The 12,981-nt window shown below is 42.0% G+C and overlaps 1 protein-coding gene across 9 annotated transcripts in view; it reads right to left on the bottom strand.

Moving 5' to 3' along the window:
* agrn (agrin) overlaps window positions 1-12,981 on the bottom strand; it is a 269,273-nt gene that overhangs the window by 176,283 nt on the left and 80,009 nt on the right. For 5 of the 9 annotated variants that reach the window (XM_036988107.2, XM_090184410.1, XM_036988111.2 and 2 more), the window contains exon 3: window positions 11,262-11,282. The exons of the other annotated variants lie outside the window; for them this stretch is intronic. In XM_036988107.2, the coding sequence (XP_036844002.2) occupies window positions 11,262-11,282 (21 nt within the window). The remainder of the gene's footprint in view (window positions 1-11,261; window positions 11,283-12,981) is intronic. 9 annotated transcript variants of the gene reach the window in all.

Genomic DNA, 12,981 nt, shown 5'->3' with positions numbered 1-12,981 from the left:
TAACAAGATTCAACAACTGAGACATAAACTGAACAAGTTCCACAGACATGTGACTAACAGAAATTGAATAATGTGTCCCTGAACAAAGAGGGGGTCAAAATCAAAAGTAACAGTCAGTATCTGGTGTGGCCACCAGCTGCATTAAGTACTGCAGTACATCTCCTCCTCATGGACTGCACCAGATTTGCCAGTTCTTGCTGTGAGATGTTACCCCACTCTTCCACCAAGGCACCTGCAAGTTCCTGGACATTTCTGGAGGGATTGGCCCTAGCCCTCACTCTCCGATCCAACAGGTCCCAGACGTGCTCAAATGGGATTGAGATCCAGGCTCTTTGCTGGCCATGGCAGAACACTAGCATTCCTGTCTTGCAGGAAATCATGCACAGAACGAGCAGTATGGCTGGTGGCATTGTCATGCTGGAGGATCATGTCAGGATGAGCCTGTTGGAAGGGTACCACATGAGTGAGGAGGATGTCTTCCCTGTAACGCACAGCGTTGAGATTGCCTGCAATGACAACAAGCTCAGTCCGATGATGCTGTGACACACCGCCCCAGACCATGACGGACCCTCCACCTCCAAATCGATCCCGCTCCAGAGTACAAGCCTCTGTGTAATGGTCATTCCTTTGACGATAAACACGGATCCGACCATCACCCCTGGTGAGACAAAACCGCGACTCGTCATTGAAGAGCACTTCTTGTCAGTCCTTTCTGGTCCAGAGACGGTGAGTTTGTGCCCATAGGCGATGTTGTTGCCGGTGATATCTGGTGAGAACCTGCCTTACAACAGGCCTACAAGCCCTCTGTCCAATTTCTCTCAGCCTATTAAGGCAGGTGTGAGCACTGATGGAGGGATTGTGCGTTCCTGGTGTAACTCAGGCAGTTGTTGTTGCCATCCTGTACCTGTCCCGCAGGTTTGATGTTCTGATGTACCGACCCAGTGCAGGTGTTGTTACATGTGGTCTGCCACTGCGAGGACGATCAGCTGTCCGTCCTGTCTCCCTGTGGCGCTATCTTAGGCGTCTCACAGTACGGACATTGCAATTTATTGCCCTGGCCACATCTGCAGTCCTCATTCCTCCTTACAGCATGCCTAAGGCACGCTCACGCAGATGAGCAGGGACCTTGGGCATCTTTCTTTTGGTGTTTTTCAGAGTCAGTAGAAAGGCCTCTTTAGTGTCCTAAGTTTTCAGAACTGTGACATTAATTGCCTACAGTCTGTAAGCTGTTAGTGTCTTAACGACCATTCCACAGGTGCATGTTCATTAACTGTTTATGGTTCATTGAACAAGCATGGGAAACAGTGTTTAAACCCTTTACAATGAAGATCTGTGACGTTAATTGGATTTTTACAAATTATCTTTGAAGGACAGCGTCCTGAAAAAGGGTCGTTACTTTTTTTGCTGAGTTTATTACACAAAAACAAAGATGTTGACCCAAAGTGGGTAATCAGACAAGCATTTGTAATGAACAACTGATCAAAACAGTGGTTGTGGTGCATGTGCGGTACCATCAGTTTGAATTGCCTAACATGAATCCCATAGTACATGGCTATCTACCTAATCTCGGCAACCAGAACCAACTGAGTCAAGTCTGTCACAAGAGTCCGCAATCTACCCGACTCAACATGAACTGGCTACTGTCTGACTGTGCCAGATGATCAAAAACACATTACTTGTGTAACTGTTAACCCTACCTAAAGGCAGAACACAGATCAGTTTGGCTGTGGTATTAAGGACAACTGTGCTGCTTGCAGCCATTAGAGGGCAGTAGACCCACAGAATAGCTCTGTCCCAGATTCCAAAGGCTCAATAGCCAGGCTTGGAAATTGACTGGAGAAAGACTTGTCGCTGTGCAGCCTTTTTCAAACCTCTCCTCAGGGACCCCTCACCCCCATGTTTACAACTATTCTATAATTCACCTGGTTCAACTGGTCAACTAATCATCAAGCCCTTTTTCAAACCTCTCCTCAGGGACCCCCAGCCGTTCCATGTTAACAACTATTCTATCATTCACCTGGTTCAACTGGTCAACTAATCATCAAGCCCTTGACTACTTGAATCATGTGGGCTAATTCAGAGCTACAACAAAATTGTGAAACGTTTTGGGGGTCCCCGAGGGAAGGTTTGAAAAACCTCAAAGACTTCCTTGCCTCCTCTCCTTTCCTCCTTTCCTTATCAAGAGGATATTATTTTAAACTAAACTATTGGGACAAAGAGGTATCAAGTGGTATCTCAAACAAACTCTGTCACCTCTTTGGAAAATATTCATGATTCAATCAATCTATGGATCAAATGCCCATAGTCGTGAATAGGGTTAAGCTTATGGGAGTTTTTCAAAGTGGCTTTGGGACATTTGGAATAGCCACAGAAGACTTGAAGTTAGGTGTGCTGCTGACTGTGTGAAAGCAGGTCGGCACACGAACAACACACAATACACACTCCGACATTCACAATGCCAAAAAACTAGCACTTTCCTACAGCTCTCAGCCAAAAGGTGAATCCTGCCAATAAGTTGGAAGATGGAACATGAGTGGAAGGATAATGAATATGGGGGACGGTTGAAGGATGGGCGAAGCATTAAGGATAGAGGATGTAGAAGGAGTGGAAAATAGAGAATGGTGAACTCCTAACAGAACTAGAGTCTTGGGCCTGGTCCAATCAAGTTTGAGTTGGTACACCAGTCCAAATGAGAGCTGAGAGAGAGGAGGAGAGAGAGAGAAAGAGAGAGAGAGAGAGAGAGAGAGAGAGAGAGGAAGGGAAGATTGCTGCTAGAGTTGGCACCATAATTGAGTGGGAGTCTAAACAGCCAAACACTTTGACCCAATAAGGCAAACGAGCTGGACAGAGCGCTCTGCTCTGCTATGAGCAACTTTATTTTGTGCTGGGTGTTCCAAGTGCTGCTTTGCTAACTCAGCCATCTCATAACAGTTCATAACAGTCATAACAGTTTATAACAGTCATAACAGTTCATAACAGTCATAACAGTTCATAACAGTCATAACAGGCGATGAAGGGACAAAATGGAGTGACAGTGAAAGCTGACATCAGTCAGAGTGATATTCAGGCCTGGCCGGGTACGTCAGTCCATCTCAGTGCCCTACTGACTCGTTCTGACTCACAACTCAACCACAGCCAGCCACAAGCTGCTCCCAATGCTTCCTCACCATGCTAATCATATGCTGTGGTGGTTTAAGCATCTGCTTTCTCAACACACACAGCCACACACCCATACACACACATAAGTATGAGCTCACATTGACACGTACAAAACACCCACAAACGCATACACACACTGACACACTCAAACAAACACACGTAAACTCACTGACCTTTGTACGTGAGATTTTTCTTGGACTAGCCAGAGAAGAGACATATTGAAGCCAGTGGATCTCCACCAGCCCAGCCCTCTCTGCGTACATGCTGACATAGGATCTTCTTTCCCAAACCTAGCCCCTACCATTTCAAACACACACCTTATCCGGTAACAGCCTCCACGGACATCATAAACAGCCCTTACCAGGTGAGTCCATTCTATGTGGAATGTAAACAGACACATATGCGTCAGAGAGCGGTGGAGCTTTTCACTGGAACTCACATTTCATTGAAATACTGTGGAGTTCCATTCATTCCTATGGAGGACTGCTCCTACTGGGTAGTGCCAATATGGCCGACCGGTGGCTTCAAGGCCTCTCAACCACTGCTCTAGACGAGTAGAGGAAAGAAAAGTATGGCTCTGTTGAGTTCGTATAGCTTGATACCCCTTCAGAAAAAGAACAAGCTGAGATCAAATATAATTACTGTACACCTTCTTGCTAGATGTGTTATCGGGGACATTTTCAATTTCATTTTTATGACGTGCATCCCATGAAAAGACCGGTAGCCGACCGGTAGCCTTCACGTGTGTAGCTTGTCGTTTATGTTGGCCAATCAAAGCGGCAAAGAGGTTCAATGTGTGAGAGTTCACTAATGCAATGTAAGAAGGAATAAAATGACGGAATGAAAAGTTCCTGCTCCAGTCAAGAAAGGTAATATTGTATAGGATGATGATAAATAATATTGTGAGCTAGTCTTGGCTGTAGCCGAGCTACTGCAGCAATAGGGTGACAGCCTCTCCTGCTTTCACAGCAGTGCTCAGGTTAAAAACGTAAGTAAAACAAAAAATACATGTATATCGAATATCCGGATATCAAACAAAAATGTATGACAAGTATTTCAAACCCCCGTCCATAGTTTCTTCTGGAATGATTATATGATTAGTATACAGGCCATCTATTGTTTGGTAATACTCTCTCCAACTGATACAGAAAGAAACAAACCCTTTATTGTACAGTAACTACAACAAAGTTATGGCTGGAATTCGTTATAAGGTCAGACTATATTTAAAGCATTTTGCATTTAGCCTACTACTGGTTGTTTTGAGGACATTCTAGATTAAATAGGCTATTACATGACTCATGATTGTCTGAGTTTTAAACTGCAGCTACACTCTTGGCCATGCAAGACCTTAATGGAACTTCCTTGTTCTAGGTCAGATGAAAGAAATAGGAAGCACATTGCCCAAAAAATATCCATCAAGGATATTGATGATTGAAGCAAGACAACGTCAGGTGTCGTGACTGAGTAGTCAGGGCTCGATATTAGTGCTTGTCCTCTTGTCTGGTACAAGTTTTTTTTATTTTTAAGAAGAATACACAAAAATCACAATACGAAACCATTACTCCGATCAGAACTGTATCAGAGAGGCCAACATTGGAATAACATTAATATCTATTTTTCATGTGCATAAATAAAGAAGCCTACATGTCAAAGTGTAGATGATATGCCTACATCCTCAAGCCCAAACCGATGCTGATATGAGGGAGGCGGCAGAAAATGTAACCGAGCTTTAATGTAACCGAGCTTTAAGCTAAATGGCAGTCATGTTTGACAAATATAACGAAGGAGGATTGACATGAATGTCGAAAGGCTTGAAGCTGTTGACATTCTCGAGGCACGGTCAGTTCAGATCAAATGGTCACAGGACTGGCGAGTGAAGGACAGGGCCTGTTGCGCACCGCACATCAACCTTGAGTCTGAGCGTGGGCGGTCAGCATTTTGAAACTATTTAACCATCAACTTAATTCTTTAAAAACCTGGCCATTTTTGTCATTTTATGAAGCATGTTACATTGTACATTGTAGCCTAGCCTAGCCGAAATACCACCATAGAAATGTTGAGGGAATTATTTTATAAACACTTAATATTCCATTGAAACCAGCATTTTTCTCATGTTCTATTGGTTTTCAAATGTAAAAAATGGTATTGTCCAGCAGCCTAAAGGCATAATCCTAGTCATGTAGGTGACACTGCTTGTTGATGCATCTTTAGATCTCCCCTCTTCATTTCGAATGGAAAATGTCATCTCTGTCACATGAAACCACACTTTTGAGAAGGCGTTTTCCCGCTAATTGTATTTTGGAACATTCCCTGTAGCTTACAGCCATGTGCACATTGTTGACCTTATAATATGAAGAAATACGACTTCATCAACATTTTAAGCTAAACTGTCTGATCTGTTGCATCAGACTCATTGCTTTAAAAAAAATATATATATATATATAATGTGTAAGGGTCGTATGAATTTGGAATTTGGCATCCCACAACATTCCCAGAGTCTGTCTTGAACGATCAAAATATTTCTTTAGCATTCCGTGGGATGATGGGACAACTTTCAGTTTTTTGAGGGAACTATTTTATAAAGACATAAAATGTATTTGGCTGTAATTGTAATGTTGCAATATTTGATAGGCTACCAAGGGTAGCCAACCCACCTCCAGGAGAGCCTTAAAGGCGCAGTGATGTATTTTGAGACAGGGTTGAAAATGAAAAGAAGCCAATAGGCAGAGTGTCTGATTCTCTCTGGTAAAAAAAAGATAGTAATGGATTTTATTTTGTAAAGTTGTTCCTTGGCCCTGTAAAACAACACGTGACAATAAAACATCATTTTTGTATATATTATATATATATATATAAATATATATAATTTTGTTTTATAGTGTTACAGACCTTTTTTGGGGGGAGGGACAAGTAAAAAATCTGTCCTGCTTGTGGACCTGAAAGCAGAGCTCAACTTGTCCAGTGGCTAAGCTAAGCTGTGTTGTGGCTCGTGGACAAAGCAATTCACTACAACAACAAAAAGCAGCTGCCAAATGAATTGCATTCTCCCATGTTTGAAAGTCACATTAAAAAGATATTAATGGAGTTTTGGCCCACAGATGGAAGGATCGCTGGAGGGGACGAGAGGAACGAGAGCTTTCACATTGCTCTACATTTTGTTTCTCGGGCTGAAAACATAGTAGGCCCTTTCTCCCCCTGCTTAAAACATGCAATCTCACCGTCAGTAAGAGTGCATTTTTAATGGTGTGCCTTTGAAATAGCTAAATTACCTGGGTTTAGTGAATGAGCTTAGCTGGGGAAACATGGGGTATCAGGACAATGCGGTCTGTCAGCCAGCAGACCCATGCTGTTGATACCACAATGTTATATTAAGACTCTATTAATGTTATATCAACCACTGGACTAAGGCATTGAGTGAAGAGAATCGAGAGGTCCACTGCACAAAGCTGGTCCCCAAAAAAACAAAGCCGTTTTCTGTGACCAGAGACTACTATAATGGACAGAAATGGGCCAAAGCCTCCAAGGAGAAGATGACCGACATGGAGGCAGGGGATGAGAAAGTGGAAATGTAAAGGGGAGTCCTATACGTCACCATGTTAATGTCATTGCTGACTGCCGTTGTAGTGGAAAGAAATTGAGTATTTTCACTCTCGTCCTCCAATAGGAATAAAAGTGACACCAAGACAACATGTTGTTCTTCAGGCCCAGCGTACTGAATCTTGAGAGAATGGGGCCTGTGTTGCATTCCAATACACACACATACACGCAGAGCAAGAGAGCCAAGATCTGTGTTTTCCACTAGCGCCGGCTGTCGGCTGTACAGCTGGTTACACAATCATTTCCAGACGGGTATTTTTTCCACTTTAATTGGCTACTTTTTTTTACAATTTGCAAGTCGGAAAAAAGTCCATGAGCCCTCTCCCGCTAGAATGAATGATATGCATCTTCTAGCGATCTATCGATAGAACAGGTGCCTGTCAATCACAAAGTGAGTAATTACAGGGAAACTGCTGGTTTGACAGTCTGCTGCCTCCCGGTTCGTGTGTGTGTGTGTGTGTGTGTGTGTGTGTGTGTGTGTGTGTGTGTGTGTGTGTGTGTGTGTGTGTGTGTGTGTGTGTGTGTGTGCAGTCAAATGTCTTTTCACGGAGGGAGAGAGCATGATGCTCCTTCATCGTCTATGTGAGTCAATTTGTACATCGCATATAATGTGGTAATGATGAGTCGAAATCCACATAGTGTATTGTATCTAGCACATTCATTTATTGTCTTTCGCGTCTTTCATGTACACTCAAGTGATGGCGCATAGGCTAACTGTGCTTTGATTGACGAACAGAAAGCTTAACTAGTTTATAAAAGGTGTAGAACTGACTGAATAAAGTCAATCTCATATCTTTGCCATTCATAAATCTTACAATGTAGTTAGTTATATGTCCATGGTATCACATCAGGATAATTAAACTAAAGAGCTTGTTTATATAGTGAACAAAAATATAAACGCAACATGCAACAATTTCAAAGATTTTACTGAGTTACAGTTCATAAATTTAAATAAATTCATTAGGCCCTAATCTATGGATTTCACATGACTGGGCAAGGGCACAGCCATGGGTGGGCCTGGGAGGGCATAGGCCCACCCACTGGGGAGCCAGGTTTGCTAATCAGAATGAGTTTCCTCACAAAAGGGCTTTATTATAAGCAGAAATGCTCCTCAGCATCCCCACCGACCCACCCCACCCCCTCATACCGTCCTGCAGGTGAAGAAGCCGGCTGTTGAGGCCCTGGGCTGGTGTGATTACATGTGGCCTTTTATTGTCCCCAGTACAAGGTGTAATGATCATGCTGTTTAATCAGCTTCTTGATATGCCACACCTGGATTATCTTGGCAAATGAGAGTTGTTCACTAACATGGATGTAAACTCATTTCTGTACAAAAATTGAGAGAAATACTTTTTTTTGTGAGTATGACACATTTCTGGAATCTTTTATTCCAGCTAATAAAACATGAGACCAACAATTCACATATTATGTTTATATTTCAGTATATTTTTGATATGAGTGTAGTAGCCGACCGAATCGCATCTGCAAGAGATCCGTTCGCGTGGCTCCCTAATTTGCATACCGGTAGACTTTTTGGCGATTATCTGCAGATAAATTGTGAATCCTCCTCACTGCAGCCATAATAGGTAGGCTAGTGGAGCGATAGCCTCACTCTGGTCCAAAATATGATAAATTAAAACAGACTGAATTGTTATAAAAGATAATGATACTTACTAAGATAATGGTATTTTCAAAGATATTGATCTAGGTCTAGTGATTTAATAAAAGTGTTGAGAATGGAGCGGTCAACTGCTGCTTTCTGTGTAGCAAAGCCCATGTTTAAAACCTGCTTCATTCTTCAATCATACCTGTATTGCAGTAGATGAGAAAATTCCTCTTAAAAAATAAATCTTGAAGCCTGTGAAAGTCAGCAGACTCTTACAAGATAATTTAAGAAGAAATCTGTGGGTCAGCGGTTAAACAAGTGTTTTTTTTAAATAAATGACATACTGCAATTCAAAGAGAGTGTTCACTGAATTAACTGATGTCGATCTGTCTCTTCTCTTATCACTTATGGACCCAGAACTTAATTGAGCATCTGTTCTGTTTATTTGAGACACATATTTCCAGAAGAAGTGTCCATCAAAATTCAAAATGCACTTGCACATTTGAGCTACACAATATATACAAAAGTATGTCGACACCCCTTCAAATTAGTGAATTTGGCTATTTCAGTCACACCCGTTGTTGACAGGTGTATAAAATCAAGCACACAGTCATGCAATCTCCATAGACAAACACTGGCAGTAGAATGGCCTTACTGAAGAGCTCATTGACTTTCAATGTGGCACCGTCATAGGACGCCACCTTTCCAACAAGTCAGTTCGTAAAATGTCTGCCCTGCTACAGTTGCCCTGGTCAACTGTAAGTGCTGTTATTGTGAAGTGGAAACGTCAAGCAGCAACAACTGCTCAGCCGCGAAGTGGTAGGCCACACAAGTTCACAGAACAGGATGGCTGAAGTGCGTAGCGAGTAAAAATCGCCTGTCCTCGGTTGCAACACTCATTACCGAGTTCCAAACTGCCTCGGGAAGCAATGTCAGCACAATAACTGTTTGTCGGGAGCTTCATGAAATGGGTTTCCATGGCCCCTTAGTTCCAGTGAAGGGAAATCTTACTGCTACAACACAATGGCATTCTAGATGATTCTGTGCTTACAACTTTGTGGCAATAATTTGGGGAAGGCCATTTCCTGTTTCAGCATGACAATGCCCCCATGCACAAAGTGAGATCCATATAGAAATGGCTTGACTGGCCTGCAGAGCCCTGACCTCAACTCCATCGAACATCTTTGGGATGAATTGGAACGCAGACTGCAAGCCAGACCTAATAGCCTAACATCAGTGCCCGACCTCACTGCTTTTGTGGCTGAATGGAAGCAAGTCCCTGCAGCAATGTTCCAACATCTAGTGGAAAGCCTTCCCAGAAAAGTCTAGGCTGTTATAGCAGCAAAGGGGGGACCAATTCCACATTAAAAGCCCATGATTTTGGAATGAGGTGTTCGACGAGCAGGTGTCCACATACTTTTGGTCATGCAGTGTATATTTGTTGCAGGCGCACAGTAACAATTGAATAACATGAGAGAAAAGAAATTGTGTCCATCACACAGTTTGTTTGATTTGACATTTTCAAGATGTTGGTCTATTTACTTCAATTCTGTTTCAATAAAACACATCATTTAAAGAACAAACATACCTGTGGCAATTCATATCTTGCAGTAAAATACTTTTCTCTCAAGACAGGTTCAATGTTTTAAAAAAGGTTGCTTATCTTACTTAAATAGTCTTGATCATATAGGCTTAGGTCTAGACGATATCCCCCAAAACTAACAATACACTGAATTCATACATGTTCAGTGATTTTAATTGTAAACACAATACCACAACTTAATTTATCCAATCTAGGAGGTAAACTCAATAATGTATTTAATCACGTCTCTGCATATAAAGGATGGAATGTGACAGAGGCCACTAAAATAGCAAAAACAAATATTTAACCCGTCCTGGGGGATCCTGGCTGGCTACTTTTTCTATTTGGCTGGCTACTCCAAGTGCTTGTGTAAAACACTGCATGATCCCACTTATCCCAATGGGACATATTGCATTAACACTTTAAGAGGGTTAACTTGGTATTCCTAACACCTAACAATGAGGTTATTATAGTTGATTGACATGAGGAGAAATAGGAAGGAGGAGACCGTACTTGACGCCTGTCCGGGAGGCCGGAACCCACAAGAAAATTGTATCTGTACTGCATCTATTTAAACTCAGATTCAACTTCAAAACTGGGTTGTGTTTTCATTGCATTGCTTCCAGTCCGCACGCATGCACAGAGCCATACAGACACGCACACTAACTTCCCTCTCACAGGTCCCCTCTTTCTCCCGTCCCTCCCATGACTTCCCGCCATCCTTTTGTCCATTCCTTGACTCTCCCAGGCTGAAAAAATGCATTCCTGTTGGGCAAAGCAGGGCTGATAGTTAGCGCGACGAGGAGCTCACTGAAGGGGGCTCTACATCTTTTCACAGCACTCCTGGCGGTGCTTCAATGGCAGATTGTGTGTATGGAGAAGAGCATTGATCTTTTCACACACTCATTAATGGTCATTTTCAATTAGGCACTGGCCCATTAAAAGAGACCACTTTATAAGGAAAGACAGGGCCACTTCTTATGCTGCCTTTTCACATGGCCACCTTTGACGAAACTAGCCATTTCCTCCATAAGGGAACTAGGGATATGATTGAGAAATATAGAGGAGATGATCATGTCTTTCCAGGGAAATCATCTTAATGTCTTGTTAAGACATGCCTATTCCATGCTATTACGAGACCACGCCACACTAAAATGCCCGTACAGTTTTTTCTGTTCCTGGAAAATGGTATGGTTGGTGTGTTGTGAATTATGAATAGCTCACATGCTTATAATGAGGGAATTCATAGGAGCAAATGTCACCTTTCAGGGAAGAGGATAGTATCTGGTAGAGAATGTTAGCAAAAGCAGTGCTTACCTGCATTGATCATTCTATGGTCTTCAGAAGGCAAAAGCGGAAAGAGAAGACAAACGACACAAATCAAATCAAAGTGTATTGGTCACGAACACAGTTCAGCAGATGTTATAGATGGTGCAGCGAAATGTTTATGTTACCGGCTCATAACAATACAGTACAATGTCAAACAAGTACACCAATAATCTACATGAAAATTATAATAAACAACAAGACATTTTGAAATGTCGGAACGAATCCAAATAATAGTAGTCCAAATGCAATCTATACGTATCTATACCAGATGAATTTACAGCAGATATACTAAGAATGATATGTTCAGCAGTAGATATGCTAAGAATGATATGTTCAGCAGCAGATATACTAAGAATGATATGTTCAGCAGTAGATATACTAAGAATGATATGTTCAGCAGCAGATATACTAAGAATGATATGTTCAGCAGTAGAGATACTAAGAATGATATGTTCAGCAGCAGATATACTAAGAATGATATGTTCAGCAGCAGATATGCTAAGAATAATATGTTCAGCAGTAGATATACTAAGAATGATATGTTCAGCAGCAGATATACTAAGAATAATATGTTCAGCAGCAGATATACTAAGAATGATATGTCCAGCAGCAGATATGCTAAGAATAATATGTTCAGCAGTAGATATACCAAGAATGATATGTCCAGCCGTAAATAAACTAAGAATGATATGTTCAGCAGCAGATATACTAAGAATGATATGTTCAGCAGTAGATATACTAAGAATGATATGTTCAGCAGTAGATATACTAAGAATGATATGTTCAGCAGCAGATATACTAAGAATGATATTGTTCAGCAGCAGAGATAGTGGAGAGAACAAGAATAACAACACTGCCGATTTTGCAGGTTTTCCTACTTACAAAGCATGTAGAGGTCTGTCATTTTTATCATAGGTACACTTCAACTGTGAGAGACAGAATCTAAAAAATCCAAAAATCCAGAAAATCACATTGTATGATTTTTAAGTAATTAATTAGCATTTTATTGCATGACATAAGTATTTGATCACCTACCAACCAGTAAGAATTCCGGCTCTCACAGACCTGTTAGTTTTTCTTTAAGAAGGCCTCCTGTTCTCCACTCATTACCTGTGTTAACTGCACTTGTTTGAACTTGTTACCTGTATAAAAGACACCTGTCCACACACTCAATCAAACAGACTCCAACCTCTCCACAAAGGCCAAGACCAGAGAGCTGTGTAAGGACATCAGGAAAAAAATTGTAGACCTGCACAAGGCTGGGATGGGCTACAGGACAATAGGCAAGCAGCTTGGTGAGAAGGCAACAACTGTTGCCGCAATTATTAAAAAATGGAAGAAGTTCAAGATGACGGTCAATCACCCTCGGTCTGGGGCTCCATGCAAGATCTCACCTCGTGGGGCATCAATGATCATGAGGAAGGTGAGGGATCAGCCCAGAACTGCACGGCAGGACCTGGTCAATGACCTGAAGAGAGCTGGGACCACAGTCTCAAAGAAAACCATTAGTAACACACTACGCCGTCATGGATTAAAATCCTGCAGCGCACGCAATGTCCCCCTGCTCAAGCCAGCGCATGTCCAGGCCCGTCTGAAGTTTGCCAATGACCATCTGGATGATCCAGAGGAGGAATGGGAGAAGGTCATGTGGTCTGATGAGACAAAAATATAGCTTTTTGGTCTAAACTCCACTCGCCGTGTTTGGAGG

This window comes from Oncorhynchus mykiss, chromosome 9 (assembly GCF_057628025.1).
Source record: "Oncorhynchus mykiss isolate SJ-2025 chromosome 9, ASM5762802v1, whole genome shotgun sequence".
NCBI classification, from domain to species: Eukaryota; Metazoa; Chordata; class Actinopteri; order Salmoniformes; family Salmonidae; genus Oncorhynchus; species Oncorhynchus mykiss.
Note: the sequence above shows the minus strand (reverse complement) of the source record. Positions and strands in the feature narration are given on the sequence as shown.